The sequence below is a fragment of the Dasypus novemcinctus genome, chromosome 20, assembly GCF_030445035.2.
Source record: "Dasypus novemcinctus isolate mDasNov1 chromosome 20, mDasNov1.1.hap2, whole genome shotgun sequence".
NCBI classification, from domain to species: Eukaryota; Metazoa; Chordata; class Mammalia; order Cingulata; family Dasypodidae; genus Dasypus; species Dasypus novemcinctus.
In genome coordinates this window covers 48,920,611-48,942,397 of record NC_080692.1, presented here as the reverse complement: position 1 = coordinate 48,942,397, position 21,787 = coordinate 48,920,611, and the positions used below count along the sequence as shown (strand labels likewise).

At 41.2% G+C, this 21,787-nt stretch overlaps 1 protein-coding gene across 1 annotated transcript in view; it reads right to left on the bottom strand.

Moving 5' to 3' along the window:
• SMCO2 (single-pass membrane protein with coiled-coil domains 2) overlaps window positions 1-21,787 on the bottom strand; it is a 43,352-nt gene that overhangs the window by 686 nt on the left and 20,879 nt on the right. The window contains exons 6-8 of the mRNA XM_058282947.1: window positions 19,460-19,550; window positions 14,199-14,255; window positions 13,000-13,172 (exon numbers count right to left, since the gene is read on the bottom strand). Of these exons, the coding sequence (XP_058138930.1) occupies window positions 13,000-13,172; window positions 14,199-14,255; window positions 19,460-19,550 (321 nt within the window). The remainder of the gene's footprint in view (window positions 1-12,999; window positions 13,173-14,198; window positions 14,256-19,459; window positions 19,551-21,787) is intronic.

Sequence of the window (21,787 nt, the reverse complement as noted above, 5' to 3'; positions counted from 1 at the left end):
TCCTCGAAGGCTCCTCCTTCTGGGCTATACCTTATAATGTATTTTGTTTGTTTATCTTTATATACGTGCATTATAATTTTCTGCTTATACATGCAATACAAAATTAGTGTATTGAGAATCTGGGACATCCAGAAAATCCAGAGAATCTGGGACATCCAGAAAATCACAAAGAAGAAAATAAAAGTCACAGAGAATCCAATTACCTGGAGATAATTACCATCAATAATACATTTCAGAAGAGAAATTCTAGAGAACACTTAAAGCTAGCTATGGATCTCTTTTGCAGTTCAACTTCAGTGGATTCTATAAATCTGAGCCAAATTTCTTGGTATTTCCTTCCACTATGTCTTGTCAACAACACAAATAATTCCTTTTACTTCACATATTTATTAAGGAGCCAATGTTCATAATAAACTCTATTAGGAAGGTGCTTTGAGGGCTGCCGAGATGAAGGGGGAAGTTGCCTTGCCCTCAAGGTGAACTAAATATAGACTTGCTTTGTCTTATGAAAAGAAAAACTACTCACTACCAAAACATATTTAGTAAATAAAAACCATTCCCCCTAAATTAAAAAACTAGTCATCTTTGGAAATAGTGAACTGCAACGTTTTCAAAGAAACACATTTTAATAGCATACTTTATAAGGGAAAAACGAATGTTTTATAAGTTACAGATAATTTGGAAAATGGAGAAAGAAAAAACTATAATCCCATCCACCTGATAGGACCAGTTATGTTTTCCTTCCCCGGTTCCTCCCATCCCCTCTTCCTCCCTTCTGTAGTTGGTTGAATAACGGCCCCCTAAAAGACAGGTTCCTCGGAAACCTCAGAGTGCGACCTTATCTGGAATAAGGACCTCTGCAGATGTAATTAAGGTAAGAATCTCCAAATGAGAGCGCCCTGAACTCGGGTGGGCCCCCGGCCCGGCGAGCGTGCGGTGGCCTGGACTGCGGACCCCGTCTGGACACGTCTTGGTCTCGCCCGGCCCTCTGGTGGGTGTGGATCTGGTATAAACCGAATCCCTTGAAAGCTGTTCCTCCAGCTGAGGTGCAGCCCAACCGCATCAGGCCGGGCTGCAACCCAGGTTCCCGGAGCCTTTATTAGCAGAAATTCAGACGGAGAGAAAAGCCGGGAAGAAGCCAGAAGTCAAGGAACAGGGAGGAGAGAGGAGGCGCCATCGCCCTGTGCACCGCCATGTGATCGACAAGCCGAGGACCGAGGACCTCTGGCAGCCAGCCCCAGAATGCCACGGTCTTTGGGGAGAAACACTGCCTTGCTGATGCTTAGATTTTGGACTTCTCGCCTCAAAACTGTGAGCCAACTCATTGCATGGTATTTATTTTAGCAGCTAGGAAACTAAAATAACAGCTGTCCTTAGAAGAGACAGAAGAGGAGAAAACACAGAGACGCAGAGAGGGTCACGTGGAAACAGAGGCAGAGACTGGTGTAAACCAGGGACTGCCAGGGCTGCGGCAGCCACCGGAGCCCGGGGGCCTCGCGGCTGCAGGAGGACCTCGCCTGGCCAACACCTGGCTTTGGACTTTTGCCCTCCAAAACTGAAAGAGAATGAATTTCTGTTGTTTTAAGCCACCCAGTTTGCACCAATTCGTTGTGGTAGCCTTCAGACACTGGTAGATTGAATTATGTACCCCGATTTAAACATGTTCTTAATCTCATTCCATATCCCTGTAGGTGCGAATCCATTGTACAGAGAGTTCTTGAAGATGGTATTTGTTCAGTTAACACTGACCACCTGAAGGAGGGTGGATCTTAATCTGGAATAGTGGAGGCTTTATAAAGAGACTGTCACAGGGGGAAGCAGGAAGTCAGCAGGAATCTGCAAGCTAGAAAGGGGAGGACACACCATGTGGCCAGAAAGTCAAGGAACCCCGAGGATTGCCTGCAGCAGCACCAGAGCCCGACAGTCTCTGGGGAGAAAGCGAGCCTCGTGGAGATCCAGATTTTGGACTTCTCCTAGTCTCAGAACAGTGAGCCAATAAATCCCCATTGTTTAAGCCAACTCGTTGTATGGTATTTATGATAGCAACTCTGGCAAACTAAGATAGAAACTTAATATTGCCTTCCTTCCCTCCCTCCCTCCCTTCCTATTTTTGTTTTGCTTTGTTTTGTTTGCTTTTATATAGAGTATGATACTCCAGTTATTTTTTCCTTCAGTGAATAGTCTAGGTATGGTTTTTATTTCTTAAAACTAATGAGTCATTTGATTTATATTTATAAGTCAATATGGTTTAACTTTTAAGTTTAAAATTTTTTCTCTTATTAAGCAAATAAAAGAACACGTGTAATATTTCTGAATAAAAAGTTCAGACATATTTTTCTTTGAAAAACATCACAGCTACTAAATTAAAATGCCTTTTCATGCTAGCACCTGTACAGAACCAAAGGTTACTATTTCATCAATTGTATTCTTTTTGAATATATCGTCTATAAAAATAAAAACATTGTTTTGACTGTTGAGTTCTATTTGTTTTTAATTTTCAGACATTATCCTGCATAAAAAATCTTTCATTCCCAAGATTTACACACTATTTGTGGTCAGTACATAGGGGACTACCATAAAGGGGGCTTAGGACATGAGGACAGTGCCGGGAAGTGGCCACCCCTGAGGGGAACTAGTCAAAACTGACACGTAATGATTGACTGGGTATGTAAGCGATACCTCCTCAAAATGGTAGTGCATAAATGTGGAACTAGTATATTCCTCCAACAAGTGATTGGGCAACGTCTCAGGCAATCTTACCCAGGATGTAATGATGTGAAGAAAAGATGATTTTGTGTGATCTATTTATTAAAAAAAAAAAAAAGAAAGAAAATTTAAAAAATTAAAAAAAAAAAAGATGACCAACTCGAGTGGGTTATGATGTGCCCATAAAAAACAATGGAGACATAGTTGAAAAGCTTGTTTGTTTACTTGCTCTCTCTCTCTCTCTTAAATATAACCTGTAGCATTCGCTATGCTACGTGGAGCATACAGTTCAGTGGGTTTCAGTGTATTAAAGGCTGTGCTACCATCAACACTAATTTCAGGAAATTTTCATCACCCCAAAAGGAATCCCATATCTTTCAGAGATCACTCCCATTCCCCTTCCTTCCAACCCCTGTAAACCACTAACCCACCTTCTGTCTGTCTGGATTCACTTATTCCATACATTTTGCATAAATGTAATACGGCAATATATGGCCTTTTGTGCCTGGCTTCTTTCATGTAGCATAATGTTTTCAAGGATCATCCAAGCGGTGGCATTTATCAGTACTTCATTCCTTTTCATGAGTAAATAATATTCCTTTGTGTGGATATATTACATTTTATTTATCCGTTCATCAGTTGATGGATTGTTTCCACTTTCTGGCTGTTATGAGGAATGCTGCTCTCAATATTTGGGTACAGATTTTTGGTGGATATATGTGTTTCGTTTTCTTGGGCATATACCTAGGAGTAGATTTTCTGAGTCATGTGGTAATTTTACAGTTGACATTTTCAGAAATTGCCAGTTTTTTTCCCAAAGGAGCTGCATCAGCTTACAATCCTACAAGCAATGTACAAAGGTTCCAATTTCTTCACATAATCACAAATACTTATTATTGCCTGGCTTTTCATTGTCACTATCCTAGTGGGCGTGAAATGATACATGTTTCACTATAGATTTGATTTCCATTTCCTTAGTGACTCATGATGTTGAGCATCTTTTCATGTGCTTATTGGTCTTTTGAATATCTTTTTTGGAGAAAATGTTTACTTTGGTTGTATCTTTATTGTTGAGTTATAAGCATTATTTACCTTTTCTGGGTACTAGATCCTTATCAAAGACATGACTTACAAATATCTTCTCCCATTTCATGAGTTGGTTTTTTCACTTTATTGATCCTTTGAAGCACAGAAGTTCTTAATTTTGATGAAGTTCAAATCTCTTCTTTCCCCTTGGTTTCTTGAGCTGTAGGTGCCATACTGAAGAAATGGCTGCCTAAACCAAGGCCAAAAAGATTTACACCTCTGTTTGCTACAAAGAATTTTGTAATTTTAGCCCTTTTAATTGAATCTTTAATCCATTTTAAGCTAGTTTTTGTATACGGTGTGAGGTAAGAGTCCAAATTCATCCTTTTGCATATGAATGTTCATTTGTCCCTGCACCATTTGCTGAAAAGACTAATCTTTTCCCACAGAATTGTTTGGCACTCTTGTCAAAAGTCCGTTGGCCACGGAAGTATGGGTTTCTTTCAGTACTCTCAAAATTACTGATCTATGCATCTATACTTATGCCAGTACCACACTGTCTTCATTACTGCAGTTTTATAGGAAGTTTTGACATTGGGGATTGTGATCCTTCAATTTTATTGTCCTATTTCAAGATTATTTTAGCTTTTTGAATCGCTTATGTTTCCACATGAACTCTAGAATCAGCTTGTTGATTTCTACAAACAGAAAAAAAAGGCAGCTTGGATTTCAAATGAGACTGCATCAAATCTGTAGATCGATTTTGTAAGAATTGCTAACTTAACAATATTAAGTTTTCCAAATCCATGAATGCATAATGTCTTCCATTTATTTCAGAATTTAATTTATTCTAGTGATGGTTTATAGTTTTTCCAAATTGTTCATTGCTAGTGTATAGAAAGACACTGAGTTTTTAAGCAATTTTAATGAAACATGTTCACAAACCATACAGTCCGTCTGGAGTGGACACTGATGACTTTTTATATAATCACAGGATTGTGCATTCATCCCTGCAATCAACATTAGAGCGTTTTCATTACCCCAAAAAGAAGCCCCTGCCCCTTAGCAGTCATGGCTCAATGCCTCTCTTCTTCCTCTGCCTTACATTGATGCTAATCTCAGTCTGCCTCAATAGAGCTATTTATATTTACATTTTGTAGAGATGGAGTAAAAAAATGTAGTATTTTGAGGCTCATTCTTTTTAATTCATATAACTCCTTTTTTAACAATTGATGGAAAATATTAGTATATTAGCATTCCCTAAAGCCATAGTTTGCTTCAGGTGTATTTTTGCCCGTATACCACCCTATCATTAACAGCTTGTAGTATTAATGCGCATTTGTTCTGTTTCACAGGAAGACATTCTTATATACTATTAGCCATACTCATTGTCCACAAGAGGGTTCACTGTGCTGTATAACCCCATGTTTCATCTGTTAGCTTTCCATCCAGTGATTCACTCAACCTTATACTTTCCATCAACCACTACCATACACATACATTAGTGCTGCTAATTACAATCACAATAATAAGCTGTCCATTTCCAAACACTTATAATCAGCCTTATTACAAATTCTGAACAAACTAAGCCTCAGCTTCCCACTCTCTACCTTCACTCTATCTTCTGGTGACCTGTATTCTAGACATGAACACCGTGAGTTTGCTAATTATTTTTAGTTCATATTAGTAAAATCATATAATAGTTGTCCTTTTATGCCTGACTTGCTGCGTTCAACATATGATCACCCACGTTATCATATGCTTCATGATGTCATTTCTTCTAACAGCGGCAAATTTTCCATCATATGTATCTGCCACAGTTTGTTTATCCATTCATGGGTTGGTGGACACCAGGGTTGTTTCCATCTCCTGGCCTTTGTGGACAACGCTGCTATGACCCTCATTGTGCAAGCGTCTGTTCACATCCCTGCTTGCGAAGGTTCTTCTGAGTATAGACCCGGGAGTGGGCTTGCTGGATCATGTGGCAGATCCGCATTTAACTTCCTTAGGATCCACCCAAGAGTCTTCCACGGAGCTGCTCCATTCTACATTCCTAGCAGGGAATAACAACACTATTTATTCACACCCCGTCTAACACTTGTAGTTTTCTACTTTTTAAATAGTGGCCATTTTAATAGGTATGAAATGATATCTCATTGTAGTTTTGATTTGCATTTCCCTGATAACTAGTGGTGTGGAACATCTTTTCATTTTTTTTTTTATTTTTTTTTACCATTTGTAGTTCCTTTTTGGAAAAATACCCATTCAAATCTTTTGCTCATTTTTTAACTGGGCTGTTCATCTTTTTTATCATTGAGTTGTAGGATCCCTGTATATAGCATGGATACTGAATCCTTATTGGAGATATGGTTTCCAAATCTTTTCTCCCTTTGAGTACGCTGCTTTTTCACCTTCATCACAAAGTCCTTTAAAGCACAAAAGTGTTTACTTCTGACGTGGTTCCATTTATCTGTTTTTCCTTTTGTTGCTTTTGCTTTGGGTGGAAAGTCTAAGAAACCACTGCCTACCATGAGATCTTGAAGATGCTTCCCTACACTTTCATCTAGGAGTTTTGTGGTCCTGACTTTTCTGTTTAGGGCTTTGACCCATTTTGAGATAATCTTTGTGTAAAGTGTAAGGTAGGGGTCCTCTTTCATTCTTTTGTATATGGATATCCTATTCTCCCAGCACCATTTTTTGAAGAGATGGTCTGTTCCAGCTGAGTGGACTTGGTAGCCTTGTCAAAAATTAACTGAGGGAAGCAGATGTGGCTCAAGCAGTTTGGCACCCACCTACCACATGGGAGGTCCCAGGTTTGGTTCCCAGTGCCTCCTAAAAAGACGACGAGCAGACACAGGGAATAGGCAGACAGCAAGCACAAACGATGGGGTGGGGGTGGGGGAATAAATGAGATAAATCTTCTTCATTTTTTAAAAAGATTTATTTATTTGTTTATTTATTTCTCTCCCCTTCCCCCTCCCCCCACCCTGGTTGTCTGTTCTCTGTGTCTGTTTGCTGTATCTTATTTCTTTGTCTGCTTCTGTTGTTGTCAGCGGCACGGGAATCTGTGTTTCTTTTTGTTGCGTCATCTTGTTGTGTCAACTCTCTGAGTGTGTGGCACCATTCCTGGGCAGGCTGCACTTTCTTTCGCGCTGGGCAGCTCTCCTTACGGGCACACTCCTTGCGCGTGGAGCTCCCCTACGCGGGGAACAGCCCTGCGTGGCACGGCACTCCTTGCATGCATCAACACTGCGCATGGCCAGCTCCACACGGGTCAAGGAGGCCTGGGGTTTGAACCGCGGACCTCCCATGTGGTAGACGACGCCCTAACCACTGGGCCAAGTGCGCTGCCTAAATCTTCTTTAAAAAGCAGTAAAGTGCCTGCCACATAAGAGGTCCTGGGTTTGGTCCCTGGTGCCTGTGAGAGACAAAAAAAATAAACAACAAGCAAACAAATGTAAAAAAATCACAACAACTCAGGGGAGCCGATGTGGCTCAGGGGTTGAGTGCTGGCTTCCCACATACAAGGTTCTGGGTCGGTACCCAGGCCCAGTACGTCAAAAAAAAAGAAAAGAAAAAAATCAATTGATCATAGAGGTGAGGGTGTATTTCTGAACTCTCCATTCTAGTCCATTGATCACTATGTCTATCTTTATGCTGATACCATGCTGATTTGACCATGGTAGCTTTGTAATATGCTTCAAAGTCAGGAAGTGTGAGTCTTCCCACTTCATTCTTCTTTTTCAAGATGTTCTAGGCTATTTGGGAGCATGTAACATTCCAAATAAGCTTGATGATTGGCATTTCCTTCTCTGCAAAGTAGGTTGTTGGAATTTAGATTGTACTTATGTTCAATTTGTAAATTATTTTGGGTAGAATTAACATCTTAACAATAGTCTTCTAATACACGGACATGGAATGTCCTTCCATTTATTTTGGTCTTCTTTGATTTCTTTTAGCAATGTTTTGTTTTTTTCTGCATACAGGTCTTTTGCATCCTTGGTTAAATTAATTCCTAGATATTTGACTCTTTTAGTTGCTAATGTAAATGGAATTTTTTTCTGGATTTCCTCCTCAGATTGTTCATTACCAGTGTTTAAAAACACCAATGAGGACCAATGAGGGAGTGGCTGTGGCTCAATTGATTGGGCTCCCATCTACCATATGGGAGGCCCTGGGTTCGCGTCCCAGGGCCTCCTTGTGAAGGCAAGCTGGCCCGCGCCCGCGGTGAGCTGATGTAACAAGAGGAGACAAGCAGACACACAAGAAGGTGCAGTGAATGGACACAGAGCAGACAGCAAGTAAGCCTCGGGACGGGGGGGGGGTAAATAAATAAATAATAAATTAATTAAAATCTAAAAAAAAAATCCCACCAATGATTCTGTGTTCATCTTGCATCCTGCCACTTTGATGAACTCCTTTATGAGCTCTTGTATTTATACTAGATATTTATACTAGATACATAGATATTTTGGAATTTTCAAGTCATCTGTGAAGAGAGTTTTACTTCTTTTTCAATTTGGATGCCCTTTATTTCTTTTTCTTGCCCAATCGCTCTAGCTAGAACTTGTAGAACAAGGTAAATAACAGTGGTGACAGTGGGCATCCTTCTCTTATGCCTGCTCTTGGAAGGAAAGCTTGCAGCCTTTCTCCATTGATTACAATGTTGACTCTAAGTTTTTCATATATGCCTTGTATCATGTTGAGGCAGTTTCCCACAAGTCCTATTTTTCAAGATGTTTTTATCAAGAAAGGATGCTGGATTTTGTCCAACGCCTTTTCTATCAATTGAGATGATCATGTGGCTTTCCCCCTTTGATTTGTTAATGCAATATATTATATTAATTGATTTTCTTGTGTTGAACCATCCTTGCATACCAGAAATAAAACCCACTTGATCGTGGTGTACAATTCTTTTAATATGTTATCGGATTTGATTTGCAAATCAAATTTTGTTGAGAACTTGCATCTATATTCATTACATTGGTCTATAGTTTTCTTTTCATGTAGTATCTATATCTGGCTTTGATATTAGGATGATCTTGGCTTCACAGAATGAGTTAAGTAGTTTTCACTCATCTTCAGTTTTCTAGAAGAGACTGAGAAAGATTAGTACTAACTCTTCTTAAAATGATGGTAGAATTCACCTGTGAAGCCATCTGGTCCTAGGTCTTTCTTTGTCAGGAGGTTTTTGACGACTGATTCAATCTCTTTACTTGTGATTGGTTTGTTGAGGTCTTGTATATTTTCTAGGTTGTGTATTCATTTAGGTTGTCTAATTTGTTGGTGTATAGTTTTTCATAGTATCTTCTTATGATCCTTTTTATTTCAGTGGGGTCAGTAATAAAGTCTTCACTCTCACTTCTGATTTTAGCTATTTGTATCTTCTCTCTTTTTTTTGTTATTCTAGCTAAATGTTTGTTGGTTTTATTGATATTTTCAAAGGACCAACTTCTGGTTTTGTTAATTTTCTATATTGGTTTTTGTTTCCCTCCTACTTGCTTTAGGATTAATTTGCTGTTCTTTTCCTAGTTCCTCCAGGTGTTCAGTTAGGTCTTTGATTTTAGTTTCTTCTCCTTTTTAATATTTGCACCTAGGGCTATAAATTTCCCTCTCAGTATTACCTTCCCTATACCACATAAGTTTTGGTATGATTTGTTCTCATTTTCCTTCATCTTGAGATACTTACTGATTATACTTGCATTTTTCTCTTTGACCCACTAATTGTTTAAGAGTGTGTTGTGTAGCCTCTATATATTTGCAAGTTTTCCTATTCTCCACCTATTTGATTTCCAGCTTCATTCCATTATAACCAGTGAAAGTGCTTTGTATAATTTCAGTCTTTTTAGATTTATTGAGAACTGATTTGTGACCAACATGTGGTGTGTCCTAGAGAAACATCCATGAGCACTTGAGAAGAATGTACATCCTGCTGGCTTGGTGTTCTGTATATGTCTGTTAGGTCTAGTTCATTTATCATATATTTCAAGTTCCCTGTTTCCTCATTCTCTGTCTAGTCATTCTATCTATTGATGTGATTGGCATATTAAAGTCTCCAACTGTTATTGTAGAGATGTCTATTTCTCCCTTGAGTTTTGCCAGTGTTTATGTTACATATTTTGGGATACCCTTGTTGGACGTATAAATATTTATGACTGCTATTTCTTCCTGGTGGATTGCCCTTTTTATTACTATATAATGTCCTTTCTTATCTTTTATTTTATTTTTTTGTCTTTATTTTTTTAATATTACATTAAAAAAATATGAGGTCCCCATATACCCCCAGCCCCCTCACCCCACTCCTCTCCCCATAACAATCTCCTCCATCATCATGAGACATTCATTGCATTTGGTGAATACATCTCTGAGCACCACTGCACCTCATGGTCAATGATAGCAGTTTTCATTTCAAGTCTGTTTTTTTACAACATTAATAGAGCCACCCCTGATCTTTTTGTTTATTGTTTGCATTGAATATCTTTGTCCAGTCTTTCACTTTCAGTCTATTTGCATCCTTGGGTCTAATGTGAATCTCTTCTAGATAGCATATAGATGGCTCATATTTTTTAATCCATTCTGTCAGTCTGTGCCTTTTGATTGGGTAGCTTAATTCATTAATATTCAATGCTATTACTTACTTCAACCATTTCATCCTTTGGCTTTTATATGTCATATCTTCTTTTTGTCTTTTTACCCTTTTAGTTACCCTTTCTGATAATTTTCATTTCTGTATTCTCCTCCAAGCCTCTCTCTCCTGTCTTTTCCTTTAGTAATTCATGTAGGGCCAGTCTCTGGTTAACGAACTCTCTTAGTTTTGTTTATCTGTTTTAAACTCACCCTTATTTTCAAAGGACAATTGTGCTGGATAAAGAGTTTTCGGCTGGCAGTTTTTCTCTTTCAGTACCTTATAAAGTCATACCATTATTTTCTCATACCCATAGTTGCTTACGGGAAATCTGCACTAAGTCTTATTGAACATCCTTTACATGTGATGGATCACTTTTCTCTTGCTGCTTTCAGAATTTCCTCTATCGTTGGCATTTGACATTCTGATAAGTATGTATCTCGGGGTAGATCTACTTGGTTTTAATCTTTTTGGAGTACGTTGAACTTCTTAGACGTGGTTTTCATGTTTTTCCTCAGAGGTGGGAAATTTTGGTCATTATCTCATCAAATATTCATTCTACCCCTTTCCCTTCTCTTCTCCTTCTGGAACTCCCATGATGTGTATGTTACTGTGCCTTGTGCTATCATGCAATTCCCTGAGCACCTGCTCAATTTTTTCCATTCTTTTCTCAATCTGTTCTTCTGTCTTTTCAGTTTTAGATGTTCTGTACTCTAATTCACTGATCCTTTCTTCTGCACATTAAAATTTGTTGATGCCTCTAATGTATTTTTAAATTGTTTATTTACTCCATGCCCCCTCATTGTTATGCTTGCTGTCTGCTTCTCTGTGTCCATTCCCTGTGTGCTCTCTGTGTCTGCTCGTCTTCTCTTTAGGAGGCACCACGAACTGAACCTGGGATCTTCCATGTGGGAGAGAGGTGCTCAATTGCTTGAGCCACCTCAGCTCCCTACTTTGTTGTGTCTCATTGTGTTTTCTCTTTATATCTCCTTGTTTTGTCAGCTTGTCATGTCTGCCTGCCACATCAACTTGCTGTCTTGCTCATTATCTCCAGGAGGCACCAGGAACTGAATCCAGGACTTCCCATGTGGTAGCCGGGAATTCAATTGCTTGAATCATATCCACTTCCCTCTAATGTACTTCTCTTTTTTATCCTTCCCTTGCAAATTTTTGCGTGCTGTCTCTTCTCTGTGTCCATTTTGCTGTACATTCTTCTGTGTCTGTATTTATTTATTTTCCCCTCCCCCCTTGCGGCTTGCTTGCTGTCTGCTCTCTGTGTTCATCTGCTGCTGGCTTCTGTGTTCTTGCTTGTCTGCCTTCTTTTTTTTGCGTCACCGTTTTGCTGAGTCAGCTCTCCATGGCATCTGCGGGCCGGGCAGCTCTCCACAGTGCTTGTGGGCCAGGCAGTGCTCTGCAGCATGCGGGCGAGCCCGCCTTCACAAGGAGGCCCCAGACGCAAACTGAAGGCCTCCCATATGGTAGACGGGAGCCCAACTGATTGCGCCACAGCCACTTCCCCCTCTAATGTATTTTCAGTCTCATCCATCATGTCTTTCATTCCCAAAAGTTGCAATTTTTCTGTTCAAACTTTCAGATTCTTCATAATGCTCACCTGGTATCTTCTTAATATCCTTTATTTCTTTAGTCATATTTTCCTTCAACTCTTTGAGTTGCTTTTGAAAAGTTTGTTTCAATATCATTGATTAATTTCAAATCCTGTGTCTTTCAGCCTTTCAACATTAAGCATGATGTTTGCTGCAGGTTTGTTTTTGTTTTTGTTTTTATATAAATGCTCCTTATCAAATTGAGGACATTTCTTTCTATTCCTATTTTGTTGAGTGTTTTTATCATAAAAGGGGGTTGGATTGTGTCAAAAGGTTTTGAGGTGATCGTGTAGTTTTTGTCCTTTTTTCCATTAATATGGCATGCTAAATTGGCATATGATGTATACACTTATCATAGTTTGCAGATATGATCCTTCAAGATTTGTGTGTATATTAAAGCAATCTGTATTTATATATGTAAAGTAACATATAGGGAAGTGGATTTGGCTCAACGAATAGAGCGTCCACCTACCACATGGGAGGTCCAGGGTTCAAACCCAGGGCCTCCTTGACCTGTGTGCTGAGCTGGCCCATGCGCAGTGCTGATGCGCGCAAGGAGTGCGGTGCTACACAGGGGTGTCCCCCGCATAGGGGAGCCCCACGCACAAGGAGTGCGCTGGCTAGCGCAAAAAAAGCACAGCCTGCCCAGGAGTGGCGCCGCACACATAGAGAGCCGATACAGCAAGATGACGCAACAAAAAAAGAGTCACAGATTCCTGGTGCCACCGGGAATGCAAGCGGACACAAAACACACAGTGAATGGACACAGAAAGCAGACAACTGTGGGGGGGGGGGAGGAGGGAAGATAAATACATAAAATATTAATTAAAATTAAAAAAATAATAAAGTAACATATAGCTATAGATTTATATCTGAAATAAAAAAATACTATGATTCCAGTAAACAAATAGACCTTCAAAGAACTGGAATAGATAATTTACAAAAGAGGATAAAACAAATGTTAAGTCAAGATGTTCAGCTCATTGCCGGCCACTCATGTGGGGTCTTTGTCCAGCCCCCACGCGCCCTTTGACTTACCACACCATAACATGGGCAGAGTTTTCCACTCCCGGGGGTGGTGGAGACTGAGGAAGCAGCGGCTGTGTTTCGCCAATACCCATTTCTCCAGGACTGTGAGAGTCTGTTTTCCCTTCCTGCATTTGGTCCTTCCCCATCTCTGTATTCACCAGAGTCACGTCCTTGCAAAAGTTCTGAAGAAAAAAGAGCAATCAATATTTTAGGACTTCAGTGATTCTAGATGCCTGCCAGGCTTCTTGTAGACGGTGCAGAGGGCTTTTCATCCACAGCCCTCCGGAGCCCAAATCCTTCCGCGTGAGTCACGTGATGAGGTCATCGGCAGGTGCAGACTAACCACTTTGCAGGCTAAGTCAGTGCCATGGTGGGAATTTTTCTTTTAAAGTTGGGACCGGGGATGAAGCCCTGACCTTGTATATGTGAAGCCAGTGCTCACCTCCTGAACTACACCTGCTCCCCCAAAGAAAACGGAACAAAACCCATGTACTAATCTTTACCTACTGGATTATGCATTCAGGAAGTTGGTTATCCTTGTGCTGAATTCATCTATTCAATTTGTTCTTCTTTGCAAAACATATTAGGCTTCTACTGCCTGCTAGGCACTGTTCTGGGATAAAATAGACTAGGAACATGCATCCTATTGTGTGTGCAGGTGTGGGAGACGAAGAACAGGTAAGAAACAATTAAATCGATACGTCTATATTAGATATAAGGTGATGCGGCGGGGTTTGGTGGTGGGGACACTCACTCTAAAGAGATGGAGGGGAAGGCATCTCTGAGCAGGTGACAGGTTGGCGCAGTCATTCATTCATGGTTTCATTTACCCATTCACCTTTATCTCAGGGTATAAGACTCGGGAGTTCAGTGACAGAGTCACTTCTCTGGTTGGGGGAGGCCTGCAGGAGTGGATGACAGGTGAGCTAAGCCTTAAGGAACAGGTACCACGGGGACATGGCGAATAAGCTCCAGCTGAGGGGGAAGCAGCGCAAGGCGAGACGAGCATGAGCGCTCGGGGAAATACCAAAATTGTGAGCTGTCCCCTTGACCCAGAGCAGAGGGCCAGCAGAGAGAAGTGAGGGTGGTGAGGCTAGGAGAGACTGGTGTGTGCAGAGCCCTCAACCTCTAGGAAAGAACACCCTGAAAGCGGAGCTAATTCATTCTAGTTTACCATCATTTGAACTTGGGCAAGTGTGAAATCTTACCTCCATTCTCTCGATGAGTTTCTCCTGTAGTTCATGAGCTTCTTTACAAGCTTCTGCCTGAAATGACACCCACAATTGTGGGTAAAATGAAAATTACATATTTCTGGTTTATATGAAAACACCTCACTCATTTTGACACCACTTACTTGGGAAGTAGCTGCCCTGAAATTTAATTTTATTCAGCAAAGTCCTTTCTCTTAGGGAAATTCATAATGTAATGCTGGTAAATTGCAGGAGGAATCATTAAAAGATTAATGAAGATATTACTTGTGCTTTATAAGTATGCATTCACAGCATTGTAGCTAGTTATAAATCATCTTTCCTTCAGTTCATTACTCCTTCCTTGCTACTTAAAAATCTTCCACCAAGGCACTAGTTGGGGCAACAGACGCCATAGCATGTTTCTGAGAAAGTAAGAAGATGGTATTTCTTTTAATTATTCTAAAATTTATAATTTGTAAGTGTACGTCCTCGCTATGTCAATCTGAATATTTGCCCCCCGTAATTTAGCTAAGGAGCTGTCCACAGGAAGGCTCTCCTCTTTTTCTTCCTTTGTCTCCTACAGGCTGTCTGGCCGAGATGACAAACGGTTTGGGATGGTTTAGTGGGAGTAAGACCCAGGCTGAAAGCAAACCATGCCCTCCGAAGACATGAATGCCAATCACACATCTTTCAGGAGTGAACAAAGCTTTGAAAGATTTTAAATGATTCATCCCAGAATAGAGCTGCAGAATACCTTGAAAATCAGATCTACCGCAGGAAGAATGTACTGTGATTCAAAGAAAATGGTTTTAGCAATGCCCCTTCTAGAAGCTGATTCTTGGAGAAGTACTTCAAAAGCAGCCAAGGGCATGCACTTTTGAGGCATAATTTGAATCGTAAACATTGATTAGAAAGCCCCAAATGAGCAAAAAATGTAATAAATCCAAAAATCAAATCCTGCTTTAAACAGCAGTGAAAATAAAAAGGTAAAATTACATCTACTGGCATAGAAAGTTGTTGAAGAAAAGAAATGTTAAGTGAAAAAAGCAAGTTGCCTAACAGTATGTATAATATGATTCCATTAAAACAATAATATGTAAATATATGGATAGGAAACTCTGAAAGAAGATAATGCTCATGGTGCTTATCTTTGAGGGGTGGGATTATTTCTCATTTTTATGTGAATGAGTTCTGGAATGTTGTGGGGTTTTTAGTTTTTAGTTTCTTTTTTGAGGTTCTGGGGCCAGGGATTGAACCGCACATCTTGTGTGTGGGAAGCCCGTGCTCAATCACCGAGCCACATCAGCTCCCCTGAGTTGTTTTTTCCCATCTGTTTACTTGTTGTTTGTTTTTTGTTTTGTTTTTAAGAGGCATCCCGGGACATCCCATGTGGGAAGCAGGCACTCAACTACTTGAGCCACATCTACTCCCCTAAAATGTTTTATTTATTTATTTTTAAAGATTTATTTATTTGTTTCTCTCCCCTTCCCCCCACCCCAGTTGTCTGTTCTCTGTGTCTTCTTTGTCCGCTTCTGTTGTTGTCAGCGGCACGGGAATCTGTGTTTCTTTTTGTTGCGTCATCTTGTTGTGTCAGCTCTCCGTGTATGCGGCACCATTCCTGGGCAGGCTGCACTTTCCTTCACGCTGGGCGGCTCTCCTTATGGGTGCACTCCTTGCGCGTGGGACTCCCCTACGCGGGGGCACCCCTGCGTGGCAGGGCACTCCTTATGCACATCAGCACTGCGCATGGGCCAGCTCCACACGGGTCAAGGAGGCCGAGGTTTGAACCGCAGACCTCCCATGTGGTAGACGGACACTCTAACCACTGGGCCAAGTCCGCTGCCTAAAATATTTTAATTATTACAATAAGCATGTATTATTTTTTCTAGAAGATACACACACATACACATCAGCAGAATCCCTTCCAAGCCTAAAATTTTGAGTCTACCTTTTTAATCTAATTTTAAATGTCATTCACTGAAATTCTCTGAGATTTCTTTAAAGAACTGTTTTTTCCTTCTTTTCTTTTAAAGATTTCTTTCTTTCTTTCTTCCCCCTCCCTCCACTGTCTACTCTCTTGTGTCCATTCTCTGTGTGTTCTTCTGTGTCTTTTGTCTTCTTATTAGGCAGCTCTGGGATCCTGGGACCTTCAGGAGTGGGAGAGAGGCAATCATTCTCTTGTGCTATCTCATGTCCCTGGTCTGCTGCATCTCTTATTGTCTCTCCTCTGTGTCTCTTTTTGTTGTGTCATCTTGCTGCATCAGCTCTCCACGTGGGCTAGCACTCCTGCACAGGGCAGCACTCCACATGGGCCAGCTCTCCACCCGGGCCAGCTTGCCTTCACCAAGAGGCCCTGGGCATTGAACCCTGGACCTACCATATGGTAGACGGGAGCCCAGTTGCTTCAGCCACATTGTAAATTATTTTATCATTGCCTTAACAAATTTGTTGTCCATGTCTCTTAACTGCCTTTTAATTTTCATAATCTTCTCCTATAAACAAAATCATGAGATCAAATTGTAATGAATGGTGTGTGGAATTGACATGTAAAAACATAAGATGATTCTTAGGAAAAAGTTCATTCACGATCAAAAAGGCTTCAGAGTTGAGAAGCATTTTTTCCCATCCTATTCTGGGTGCTGATCTCCAAATACCATCATTAAATCAAATCAGCAAGATCTCCCTGGCCGTGTCCTAGGCAGGTGGCCATTGCGCTCAGCATCGCGCAGGCTGAATACAATTAGCAGGAGTCTTGCTCTAAAGGAGCTGACAGCAGAGTCGGGACTGGACATCTACCACCTTTACCAGACCCCGATGCGCGGTGACTCTTTAGAAAGGAGCTGTGATAAGAATCACATTTTATTTGGTGTCCTAGTTTACGTTTACACAGTAAACACCTTCACCGGGTGCAGAGCAAATCAGAGATCACTGGGATAAGGCAGTCTTAGAGTGCAAGTCCAGATGCTCACAGGGGACTCCAGAAGCTCCGTGGGCAAGTCCAGATGCTCACAGGGGACTCCAGAAGCTCCGTGGGCAAGTCCAGATGCTCACAGGGGACTCCAGAAGCTCTGTGGGCAAGTCCAGATGCTCACAGGGGACTCCAGAAGCTCCGTGGGCTTCAGCACTCAGCCCCAGAGGCCCCTCTCGCTTCCTCATCTTAAAGGTCTTTTAAGTATATTTGTTTCTGGGTTTAAAAAACATAAGTTCACCGATGTTCCTGCCTTCCCTTTTCATGCCTGAGTCACTCCCTTTCTTCATGTGGAATAAATGAGATAATCCTTGCCACATGATTTTAACTTCCTTTAACTTCCCCACGCTTGAGTTGCTGTTCCTGTATTCTTCTCTAACAGTCTTCATTTTGGCCCTTACCAGAGTCAACCTAAAATACTTCCTACTAAGTTCGCTTCTGTCACAGTTATATTTAAAGTTTCCTATTAATTTATATTACTGCATATGTAATATGTGACGTTTCTGTGAAGTTTTTCCCATCAGCCTATAGGCCCACTGAGGACAGAGGTTGCACCTTTTTTATTTATTTTTGTCAGGTTTATTGAGGTAAAACTCACCGTGTAAAGTTCTGTGACTTTTGACAAGTGCATACGTTCATGGAACGCAACACCAAGACATAGAATATTTCTACCACACCAAAAATTCCTTGTGCCCCTTGACCAAACCCCTCCTCCCGTTCCCCTCTTGGCCCCTCAACTACTCATCTATTTTCTGTTCCTTTAGTTTTGCCTTTTCCAGAACATTACAGAAAAGGATTCATATAGTATGTAGTCTTTTGAGTTTGGCTTCTTTCACATAGCACAGTGCATTTGAAATTCACTTACATTGCTCCATGAATCAGAAATTCATTCCTTTTTGTTACTGAGTAGTATCCCATCACAGCAATGTCCTGGTGTATTCTCCAACTAGTTGGTGGATATTTGGACAGATCTTAGTTTTTAAGGTCATGTCTGTTTTGTTGTTGTTGTTGTTGTTTTCCTTTTTTTTGGCTTAAACAACTGGATGCCTGTGTATTTTTAATGGGTATACAAAGCAGTGTGTCTTGAGTGTAGAGAATCTCCACGCATGTGCGATGCCTTCCCCTTTCATATTATCCCAAGCCCTTGCTTTATTTATTTAATTTTTTTAAGGATGTGTCAGAGATTGAACCCAGGACCTCGTACACGCACAGCAGGTGCTCATCCACTGAGCTACACCTGCTCCAGGAAGCCCTTGCTTTTTAGATCTCACATTCATTCCCTTGTACTCTTCTTCCTCATTCCTTTGACAGTCATCCATCCCCACTCCCTCCTCCTGCTGCAATCCACATTCCCGGAACACTCAACAGCTGACTTTCGGAGAACATTTCTAAGGCAGAATATTTCTTGGCCTCTGTACATTTCCCAGTCTTCATAGTTTACAATTTCAAAAGCCAAGGGATAGTGAAAAACATTCTTAACTCTTCTTTTTAACTAGCACAAAATGGGATTGCAACTCCAAATTTTTGAACTAAAATTACACTTAAAAATTTTTTTCTTGGCGATAAACCTGGGCTGACCTGTAGAAGGCTTTTTAATATATGAGGGTCTAAAAAACATTACTTTCTTAAAATAAGGACATCTTTCTCCTTACTTCTTCCAATACCCACTTAATTCTGTCTTGAGCCAATGCAGAAGCTGGCAATTCCAATAAAAAGAGGTAGCTAGGCATGGGCTTTTTCCTTTTTTAGGGTCTTTTCTTCATGGGCCTGAAGTTATGATAGAGCAAAAAATCCAACTCTCGTCCAACGTTGGTCACTCCCTTTCAGTTCGAACAGTTTGACTCTTCAAAAAAGGAAAGGAATGTGAAATCTTCCTCTGACAAGAGTCTCAAAGAAATGCAAGGAGACAAAACGGCAGGGAAACTTCGGAGAAAACAAACAGGGGAACGCTTCACGAAGTCGTCAAGGCCCAGCACAAACCAATCATTTACGTTCCAAGGGTGCGTTTCTCAGCCAACATTTCCTCATGTCTTCTGTGCACTGTGCTAGGTCCTGGGAAACTAAGAGCAAGCCAGAGCTTCTCTTAAGGTGGAGTCAAGAGATAAACCTTTCAGATTTGCCTGAGTTGCTGGGTGAACAGAAAGTTTAGCTTTCTAGTGTCATCAAGGTATTAGAAGTGAGGTGCCCAGGACAAAGTTGCTCCTTGAGTCCGAGGTCAGGTCTTACATGACCCTGTAAACAACAGAAGGGGCAGAAAGAGGTGGAAGAAGCGCCCGCCTCCCGCATGGTCCTCTCCAAGCCTCCAGCTTACCTCGATGTTTGCCACTTGATCAGACTCCAGGTCCTGGTGTGACTCCAGCCTCTCAATTTGGCCCTCCAGTGATATCACCTCATTTAGTAAGCTGCAAGCAGACCAAGAAATGGACTAAGTCCCACAGACTAAGAAAAATCACTACAAAGGAGATGTTTTTTATCGTTTAAAAATGAAATATGATTCTATTCTTGTATAAAGGATTCTTTGATAGTAATGGAATAAGAACAGGAAGTTATGAATGCAATTCAAGAAAGTAAAAACAGCACTCTAAGTAATACAGATAATATTAAAAGGATGTAAGGCCTAACTGGATACAGGTACAGAAAATTAACATGATTGGAAAGCAGATGTGGCTCAACTGATAGAGCATCTGCCTACCATATAGGGGGTCCAGGTTTCAAGCCCAGGGCCTCCTGGCCCGTGTGGTGAGCTGGCCCATGCGCAGTGCCGCTGCACGCAAGGAGTGCCGCGCCACGCAGGGATGCCCCACACACAAGAACTGCACCCTACAAGGAGAGCCGCCCCACGCAAAAAGCACAGCCCACCCAGGGATGGCGCTGCACACATGGGAGAGCTGACGCAGCAAGATGACGCAACAAAAAAGAGACAGATTTCCAGCGCCACCGAGAATGCAAGCGGACACAGAAGGACACACAGTGAATGGACATGAGAGAGCAGATAACTGGGGAGGGAGGAAGGGGAGAGAAATTTTTTAAAAAAAGAAAATCAGCATGATTAAAATGAAAGATTAGAGAAAATTTCTAGGAAAAAATAGAAGACAATCTTTGAGACCTGGGACTAACCAAAAAGTTGATATGTATATGACAGTCCATAAGAGGAAAAATTGATAGATTGGACCTCTTTAATAAAATTTTAAAGTTCTTAAGGGAAGCAGACTTGGCCCAGTGGTTAGGGCATCCGTCTACCACATGGGAGGTCCACGGTTCAAACCCTGGGCCTCCTTGACCCATGTGGAGCTGGCCGACGTGCAGTGCTGATGCGCACAAGGAGTGCCATGCCACGCAGGGGTGTCCCCCGCGTAGGGGAGCCCCACGCACAAGGAGTGCGCCCCGTAAGGAGAGCTGCCTAGCACGAAAAGAAGTGCAGCCTGCCCAGGAATGGCACCCCACACACAGAGAGCTGACACAGCCAGATGACGCAACAAAAAGAAACACAGATTCCCAGGCCACTGACAACAACAGAAGTGGACAAAGAAGAAAGACGCAGCAAACAGACACAGAGAACAGACAACCGAGAAATAAATAAACAAATCTTTAAAAAAAAAAAAAAGAATCATTCTATACAAAAAGTCCATCAACAGACAAATGGATAAACAACATGTGGTATATCCATACACTGGAATGTTATTCAGCCACGTAAAGGAACAGGGCACTGATTGAGGCTACAATACAGATGAACTTTGAAAACATAATGCTAAGTGAACCAAGTACTATGTATTCCACACATAGGAAAAGTCCAAAATAGGGAAAGCTATAGAGATGGAAAGTAGACTACAGGCTGTTTAAAGCTGGGGGCCTGGGGAACGTGAGGATATGGCAGTGATACCCAAAGGGTACGGGGTTTCTCCTTGAGGTCATGAAATGTTCTAAAATAGATTGTGGTGATGGTTCCATGTATCTGTGAATATACTAAAAACCAAGGAATTCTATAGTTCAAATGGGCAAATTGAATAGAATATAAATTATATTGCAATGAAGTTGTTTATGAAAGAATGATCCTCGTTGGTGGCGGGGTGATGTATGGGAGACTTGTATGATGATATGTGTGTTTATTTTGTAAGTTCACAACTTTCCCTCTAAACTTATTGTTTATATATGATCATGCATGAATGCTATACTTCAATAGAAATATATTTTAAAAAAGAATGAGGGAAGCAGATGTGGCTCAACTGGATAGAGCATCCATCTACCATACAGAGGGTCCAGGGTTCGATCCCCAGGGCCTCCTGACCCGTGTGGTGAGCTGGGCCATGTGTAGTGTTGCTGTGCGCAAGGAGTGCTGTGCCATGCAGGGGTGCCCTTGCAAAGGGGTGCCCCACACGCAAGGCATGTGTCCCACAAGGAGAGCTGCTCCGTGTGAAAAGAGCACAGCCCACCCAGGAGTGCTGCCGCACACACGGAAAGCTCATGCAGCAAGACGATGGAACAAAATAGAGACGCAGTTTCCCAGTGCTGTTGGATAATGCAAGTGGACACAGAGAGCAGACAATGGGGGGGGGGGGGAAATAAATAAAATAAATCTTAAAAAAAAAAGAATAATTCTATATAAACACTAAAGCAACCATTTAGAAGAAAAAGCTCGATA